Below are 8,718 nucleotides of genomic sequence, written 5' to 3'. Positions count from 1 at the left end.
TCTCAAAAATAAAAAAAAAAAAAATTAAATCATAGCTGTGTACATTAATACAGTCATGGGGTACAGTGTGCTGTTTTTAAATACAGTTTGAAATATTTTCATCAACTGATTAACATGGCCTTCATTTCGTTTTCTTAGTTATTGTGTTAAGACATTTATATTCTACATTTAGAAAGATTCACATGTACCCTTATAAAATGAACTACAGAGATTAAAAAAAAAAAATTAAATACTAGGCCGGGTGTGGCGGCTCATGCTTGTAATCTTAATACTCTGGGAGGCTGCGGCAGGTGGATTCCCTGAGCTCATGAGTTCCAGACCAGCCTGAGCCAGAGCAAGACCTTGCCTCGAAAAATAGCTGGGTGTTGTGGTGGGTGCCTGTAGTCCCACCTACTTGGGAGACTGAGGCAAGAGAATTGCTTAAGCCCACGAGTTTGAGGTTGTTGTGAGCTGTGCCCTGGCACTCTGAGGGCTACAAAGTGAGACTGTCTGAAAAAAAAATAAATTAAATACTAAATTGGAGGCATGGCTACAGAAAGGCTAGGCTTGACTCTTGTGCTTTTGAAGGGCAACCTTCAACGCTTCCTAGGTTCAGAGAGTTTAGGATTTGGAGAAATTCTGATGAGCTTCCAGGCTTTGCCATATTCTTCTTGCCAATTAATAAATAACTGGGCACAGCTGTCTATAACTGCCCTGGGAAATGACTCACAGAGGTCTTAGCCCATTGGTCAGAAAGGGCCCAGAGAGATTCAGCATTCTGCCAGTTTTCACGGGGCCAATATCTTTATGTAAATCAGACAGTTCTACTGAAATTGTTGTGTAGTGTAGTCAGAGGTTTTGTTTTTTTTTTTTAAATTTTTAAGAGATGGAGTCTTGCTCTGTTACCCAAGCTCAAGTGCAGTGGTACTGCCAGTAGCTCATAGTTACCTTAAACTCCCTGGCATCAGGCCATCCTCCTGCCTAAGACTTCAGGGTAGTTGGGGCTACAGGCATGTGCCACCACATCAGACTAATTAAAAAAAAAATTTTTTTTTCCCCCCAGAGATAGTGTCTCACTCTCTTGCTCAGGCTGGTCTCAAGTTTTTGGCCTCAAGTGATTCTCCCAGCTTGGCTTCCCAAAGTGCTGGATTACAGGCATGAGCCACTGAGAGGCCTTGTTTTTAATCACTGTGCTGATTTGGAAGAACTAGATATTTAGGAAGGATAGCATTAAAGCTGGAGTGTAAAGTATGGAGATATGATCTAGAGTTCTGACTCTGTTACTTTCGGTTTGCATAACACTAGATAAATTTACTGATACCTGTTTTTTTGGGACAAAATCTTACTCTGTGCCCTGGTTAGAGTGCTGTGCTGTTACAGCTTACAGGAAACTCCTGATCTAGGGCAATCCACATGCCTCAGCCTCTTAGAATGCTAGGATTACAGGCCTAAACCACCGTGCCCAGCTGTTGACACCTTTTTGGACTCAGTATCCTCTCCTTTAAAATGGTGTATCTTTTGATTAAGTGTGATAAGCAATGATGCAATCCTAAGTAGTAGAAGGAAGAGAAAGTTTACTATCTTGAGGGGGAAATGGTCTCTGGGAAGAGTTTTGTCTCTCAGGGTTTTTTTGGGTAATGTTGAGTGAATTTGATATGACAGGGCAGGGGTACTAGAGGGGTTAGAATGAAAGCCAGGGGTCAAGATAACAAAAGCATTCACTCCAAGATAACTTTTTAAGTTTAAATGCAGCAGATCAAAAAAAAAAAATTCAGATCAGTATGAGGGTACAAACAATTAGATTACATCATTTGCATTTGTTAGGTAAAGTCTAAGTTGTAGTTGAGTCCTTTACTCAAGAGGCATGCCATATACCCCTACGTCGGGTTTCAGTTTTGCCTTCTAAAAGAAGCAGCTAATAGATGAGATCAGCAGAGTGTATGATTTGGTGATTCAGAAGAATTTCTGGGAGTGGGAATGAGTTCCTTGTTAGAAATTTTGAGTCCTTGGAAGCTAGTTCTAGTAAAATCACTTTTTATGTATATGCAGAAGGGCAAGAGTTGTTTTCAGAGTTTGTAGACTATATTCTTGGTGAAGTTATGAGTTGTTTTTAAAGCAAGAAGGTTTAATTGATGTATTGACGTGAAGGTACATTATTTTATGTTGGGATTTTGAACAGGAGACTTGAAAGATTAGAGGTTGTTGGAGAGGGGCTAGTCCATTTCTCTCTAGTGTTCTAGACAAGTTTTGTGCTCCAGCAACTAAATAAATGACAGGACTCTGAAAAGGGAGCCCATTCCACAGACAGATTTAACTCAATAGAAAGGTCAGAATCACAGACTTGTTCTGTATTGTTAAAATACGTGATTAAGGCTCTGTAATCTTGCCTGCTGTGGTTTTGGATGTAAAACTGCAGTAAGATTTGATTCTTAAATGTTTGTTTTATTTTCTAGGGCTTGCATTTCTTTTGGTCCTAAGAATCGTTCAATTGGAGCAGCAGCTAAAAGCCAGGTAGAGTTTTGTTTTTTCTTAAAATGATTTATTTATTTGGTTTGTTCATCTGGTTCAGCATCTAGTTGAGTGCCTTTTATGTGTCCAGCACTAGAGGGCTCTGTGTTTACAGCTGACAGAGACAAGATACTTTCTTTGTTCTCATTTATAGTTGGCCTCTTATATCCCATGAATTCTGCCTCTTGGATTCAACCAAGTATGAATTGAAAATATTTGGGAGAACAAAACCAAAAAATAACAATGCAGCAATAAAAAATAATGGAAATAAAAACAATACAGTACGATCACTGTATTATAAGCAATACAGAGATGATTTAAAGTATACAAGAGTATATATGTAGGTTATATGTAAATAACTACACTATTTTTTATAAGGGACTTGGATTTTGTTGTATTTTGGTGTCACCAAACCCCTGTGGATACTGGGGGATGAATACTTGGGTGAGAAACAAATAGCTTTAAAATAGCATCTGTTTAGTGCAAACAGCTGCTAGGATATATTTTGCCCAGATCTTGTTTAAGCAAGAGTTGCTTGTTCCTTGATATTTTATCTGATTTTATTTTTTGAGACAGTCTCAAGCTGTTGCCCTGGGTAGAGTGCTGGGGTGTCACAGCTCACAGCAACCTCAAACTCTTGGGCTTAAGCAGTTCTCTTGCCTCAGCCTCCCAAGTAGTTGGGACTACAGGCACCTGTTGCACCGCCCTGCTATTTTATTGCTGCAGTTGTCATTGTTGTTTGGCAGGCCTAGGCTGGATTTGAACCCACTAGCTCTGGTTGTATGTGGCTGCCGCCCTAGCTGCTGAGCTACAGGTGCAGAGCCATGTTTCTTTTTTTTTTTTTTTGAGACAGAGCCTCAAGCTGTCCCCCTGGGTAGAGTGCCATGGCATCATGCTCACAGCAACCTCCAACTCCTGGGCTCAAGCGAGTCTCCTGCCTCCGCCTCTCAAGTAGCTGGGACCACAGGCGCCCGCCACAACGCCCGGCTATTTTTTGGTTGCAGCCGTCATTGTTGTTTGGCAGGTCCGGGCTGGGGATTCGAACCCGCCACCTTAGGTGTACGTGGCTGGCGCCTTAGCCGGTTGAGCTATAGGCGCCGAGCCCATGTTTCTTAATATTATAGATGCTCCTCAAAGTGTTTGTCTGTTGTGCCTGTCATCTTATAGACATTTAAGGTCAAAGTTGATCTTGTTGATCAAGTTTCTCAAGGATGGAATGCATACTTCTAGAAACATATTGAAGTATTTTGCTTTTAGTTTACTCTATAACTGGGAAGCTGACACACAAGGTTGGACAATTAAGTTCACATATTCATCTTTAAAAAAGTGCTTTGAAGGGTAGACTAGGTGCTCCAAGGGGAGTATTCTGAAGATGACTATAGTGATACTCAGCAATGAGGTATGTAGCACTTTCTCTAGGATGAGTGTATGAACTTATTTGTCTAACCTCATACTTGCTGGGATCTGAGTAACCAGAGACGAGAACTTGAAGAGTTCTGTTACCCTGAGTATCTGAGGTCTTTGTAAAATTAAGGAATTACCGTTTTGACCCTTTTAAGGTTCAATCTGGAGCAACATACAGAGTGCATAACTGTCTTTTTTCTGGACTGGGCAGTGCCTAAGTTTTATGAACCTAAGAAAATAGTGCTTGGTTAATTGTGTGTGTGTGTGTGTGTGTATGAGTGTGTGTGTGAGAGAGAAAGAGACAGAGTTTTATTCTGTTGCCCTGGGGTTGAGTGCCATGGCTTCATCACAGCTCATAGCAACCTCAAACTCTTAGGCTCAAATGAGCCTCTTGCCTTAGCCTCCCAAGTAGCTGGGACTATAGGTGCCACCACATTGCCTGGCTAATTTTTCTATTTTAGTGGAGATGGGGTCTTGCTGTTGATCAGGTTGGTTTTGAACTCCTGAGCTCAAGCAATCCATGGCCTCAGCTAATTCGTTTTTAATTAAAGTGGGTGTTTTATGGTCTTATTTTTAAGAAGTTCAAGATATTTTAGAAGGCACTAGATGGCAAATACAGGGCTATTTTTAAATGTCCTCTAGCGAATTTTTACTGTTTTTAAACTTACTTTGATTATTGGCTGCTTAGTTCTATGGTGACATACTTATTATGTTACATAGTTCCTACTTGGTGGCTTACTCAAGCAAGGCCTGATTTTGGAGGCCTCATTTCTTTTATAAAAGGACTTCTGTGCTTGCCTTTTGACCTAGCTGATGCAGGGGAGCTCTGTGATATGGTCGGTGAGGGCTTGTTATATCTCCTGCATTTGGAAAAAGGGCCTGTAAATCTTAAGCACAAGTTCATTCTGAAACTTTTTTTTTTAATTGTTGGGGATTCATTGAGGATACAAGAAACCAGGTTACACTAATTGCATTTGTTAGTTGAAGTCCCTTTTACAATTGTGCCTTTCCCCCTAAAAGGTGTATCACACACCGAGGCCCCACCCCTTCCCTCCTTCCCTCTCTCTGCTTTACGTTTCCCCCAGCCCCCATCGTGTACTAGGTCATTAATTGTCCTCATATCAAAATTGAATACATAGGATTCATGCTTCTCCATTCTTTTTTTTAAAAAACTTTATTTTTTTTATTATTTTTTTGTTGTTATTGCAGTTTTGCCAGGACTGGGTTTGAACTCACCACCCTTGGTATATGGGGCTGACACCCTACTCACTGAGCCACAGGCACCACCCGCTTCTCCATTCTTGTGATGTTTTACTAAGAATAATGTGTTCCACATCCAAAGGATGTAAAGTCTCTGTCTTTTTTAATGGCTGAATAGTATTCCATGGTGTACATATACCACAGTTTGTTAATCTGTTCCTGGGTTGGTGGGCATTTAGACTGTTTCCACATTTTGGTGATTGTAAATTGAGCTGCAATAAATAGTCTAGTGCAAGTGTCCTTATGATAAAAGGATTTTTTTCTTTCTGGGTAGATGCCCAGTAATGGATTACAGGATCAAATGGGAGGTCTAGCTTGAGTTGTTTGAGGGTTCTTCATATTTCCTTCCAAAAAGGTTGTATTAGTTTGCAGTCCCACCAGCAGTGTAAAAGTATTCCTTTCTCTCTACATCCACACCAGCATCTGCAGTTTTGAGATATTGTGATGTGGGCCATTCTCACTGGGGTTAGATGATATTTCAGGGTGGTTTTGATTTGCATTTGTCTAATAATTAGGGATGGTGAGCATTTTTACATATATTTGCTAGCCATTTGTCTGTCATCTTTAGATAAGGTTCTATTCGCGTCTCTTGCCCATTGATATATGGGATTGTTGCCTTTTTTTATGTGGATTAATTTGAGTTCTCTGTAGATCCTAGTTATTAAGCTTTTGTCTGATTCAAAATATGCAAATATCCTTTCCTATTGTGTAAGTTGTCTGTTTGCTTTGGTGGTTGTCTCCTTAGCTGTACGGAAGCTTTTCAGTTTAATTAAGTTCCATTTGATTATTTTTTACGTTGTTGCAATTGCCATGGAAGTTGTCTTCATAAAGTCTTTCCCCAGGTTGATATCTTCCAGTGTTTTTCCTGTGCTTTCTTTGAGGATTTTTATCGTTTCATGCCTTAAATTTAAGTTCTTTATCCATCTTGAATCAATTTTTGTGAGTGGAGAAAGGTGTGGGTCCAGTTTCCGTCTTTTACATGTGGATATCCAGTTCTCCCAGCACCATTTTTTTTTAAAATTATTTTTCTTAGCACCATTTATTGAATAGGGAGTCTTTCCTCCAGTGTATATTCTTGTTTGGTTTATCAAAGATTAGGTGCTTGTAAGGTGTTAGTTTCATTCCTTGGTTTTCTGTTTGATTCCAAATGTCTTGTGTCTCTATTTTTGTGCCAATACCATGGTGTCTTGACCAATATGGCCTTGTAGTACAGCCTAAAGTCTGGTATGCTGACGCACCCGGCTTTGTTTTTATTAGTAAGAACTTTCTTACCTATACGGGTTTTTTTCTGGTTCCATACAAATCTAAGGATTGTTATTTTCAGGTCTTGAAAGTACGATGTTGGTATTTTAACAGGACTGGCATTGAATTGGTAAATTGCTTTGGGAAGTATAGGCATTTTAACAATGTTGATTCTTCCCAGCCGTGAGCAGGGTATGTTCTTCCACTTGTTAATATACTCTGCTATTTCCTTTCTTAGGGTTTCATAATTTTCTTTATAGAGTTCCTTCACCTCTTTTGTTAGGTATATTCCTAAGTATTTTGTTCCCTTTGAAGCTATGGTGAAGGGAGTTGTGTCCTTAATTAGCCTCTCATACTCTAATTTATACACTGTTATTTGCGTATACAAAGGCTACTGATTTGTGGACATTGATTTTATATCCTGAGACATTACTGTATTGTTTGATGATTTCCAGGAGTCTTGTGGTTGAGTCTTTGGGGTTTTCTAAATATAAGATCATGTTGTCAGCAAAGAGGGAGAGTTTGACTTCCTCTGCTCCCATTTGGATGCCCTTTATTTCCTTGTCTTGCCTAACTGCATTGGCTAGAAATTCCAGCACTATGTTGAATACTAGTGGCAACAGAGGACAACCATGTCTGGTTCCATTTCTTTTTTTTTTTTTTGAGACAGAGCCTCAAGCTATCCCCCTGGGTAGAGTGCCATGGCATCACAGCTCACAGCAACCTCCAACTCCTGGGCTTAGGTGATTCTCTTGCCTTCAGCGTCCCGAGTAGCTGGGACTACAGGTGCCCGCCACAACACCCGGCCATTTTTTGGTTGCAGCCATCATTGTTGTTTGGCGGGCCCGGGCTGGGGATTCGAACCCGCCACCTTAGGTGTATGTGGCTGGCGCCTTAGCCGCTTGAGCCACAGGCGCTGAGCCTCTGGTTCCATTTCTAAGTGGAAAAGCTTTCAGTTTTACTCTTTTTCAGTAAAATATTAGCTGTGGGTTTGTCATAGATAGCTTCGATCAGTTTAAAAAATGTGCCACCTATGCCTATACTCTAAGGTGTTCTAATTAGAAAAGGATGCTGGGTTTTATCCAGTGCTTTTTCTACATTTATTGAGAGGATCATACGGTCTTTGTTTTTGCTTCTGTTGATACGGTGAATAACGTTTGTGGCATTACATATTTTAAACCAGCTTTGCATCCCTGGGATGAAACCTACTTGATCATGATGTATGACTTTTTTGATGACAGGCTATGATCTGTTGGTTAGGATTTTGTTGAGAACTTTTCCATCTAAATTCATTAGTGAAATTGGTCAGAAGTTCTTCTTCTTCTTAGTTGGATCTTTTCCTGGTTTGCTTCATAGAATGTGTTGGTGAAGATTCTATCTTCCTCAATTTTTTGGAATAATTTCTGGAGTATAGGAATGAGCTCTTGAAGGATTAATAGAAGTCTGGTGTGAAGCCATCCGGACCAGGGCATTTTTTTGTTGGGAGATTTTTTATTGTTTCTTTGATCTCAGTGCTTGAAATTGGTCTGTTCAGGAGATGTATTTCTTCCTGGCTAAGTCTAAGGAGAGGGTGTGATTCCAAATATTGATCCATTTCCTTCACGTTGTCAAATTTCTGGGCATAGTGTTTCTGGTAGTTTTCAGGGAAAATCTCTTGTATCTCTATGGCATCAGTTAATTTCCCTTTTATCATTTCTGATTGAGGTTACTAGAGATTTTACTTTTCTATTTCTAGTTAGTCTGGCCAAAGGTTTATCTCTTTTATTTACTTTTTCAAAAAATCAACTCCTTGTTTCATTAATTTTCTGAATGATTCTTTTGTTTTCAATTTCATTAATCTCTGATTTAATTTTGGATATTTCTTTTCTTCTGCTGGGTTTAGGCTTAGATTGTTGTTCTTTTTCCATTTCCATAAGATGGCTTGTGAGTTTGTTGATGCTCTCTCTTTCTGTTTTGCGAATGCAGGCATCTAAAGTGATAAGTTTTCCTCTCAGGACTGCTTTTGCCCATAGGTTTTGGTAGCTTGTGTATTCATTGTTGTTATGTCCAAGGAAGGGAATGATTTCCTCTTTTATTTCTTTCTGCACCCAACTGTCGTTAAGCATAAGGTTGTTTAATTTCCATGCCATTGTGTGGGGTTGAATGTTTTTGTTGGAGTTCTACCTTTAGTGCCTTGTGGTCCAAGAAGATACAGGGTAAAATTTCAATTCTTTGGATTTTGTTGAGGTTTGTGTCCTAGGATATGATCAATTTTGGAGAATGTTGCATGGGCGGATGAGAAGAATGTATGTGTGTGTGTGTATTTTTTTTTTTTTTTTTTTTGAG

At 39.6% G+C, this 8,718-nt stretch overlaps 1 protein-coding gene across 1 annotated transcript in view; it reads left to right on the top strand.

Moving 5' to 3' along the window:
* The window catches only part of HSPA4 (heat shock protein family A (Hsp70) member 4), a 70,479-nt gene that overhangs the window by 15,190 nt on the left and 46,571 nt on the right, over positions 1-8,718 (top strand). Inside the window, exon 2 of the mRNA XM_012808844.2 lies at positions 2,433-2,490. Within this exon, the coding sequence (XP_012664298.1) occupies positions 2,433-2,490 (58 nt within the window). The remainder of the gene's footprint in view (positions 1-2,432; positions 2,491-8,718) is intronic.

The sequence above is a fragment of the Otolemur garnettii genome, unplaced genomic scaffold, assembly GCF_000181295.1.
Source record: "Otolemur garnettii isolate 467f Iridium unplaced genomic scaffold, OtoGar3 scaffold00003, whole genome shotgun sequence".
In the NCBI taxonomy this organism is placed as follows: Eukaryota; Metazoa; Chordata; class Mammalia; order Primates; family Galagidae; genus Otolemur; species Otolemur garnettii.
The sequence above is the reverse complement of the archived record's forward strand: the minus strand, read 5'-3'. Positions and strand labels throughout refer to the sequence as shown.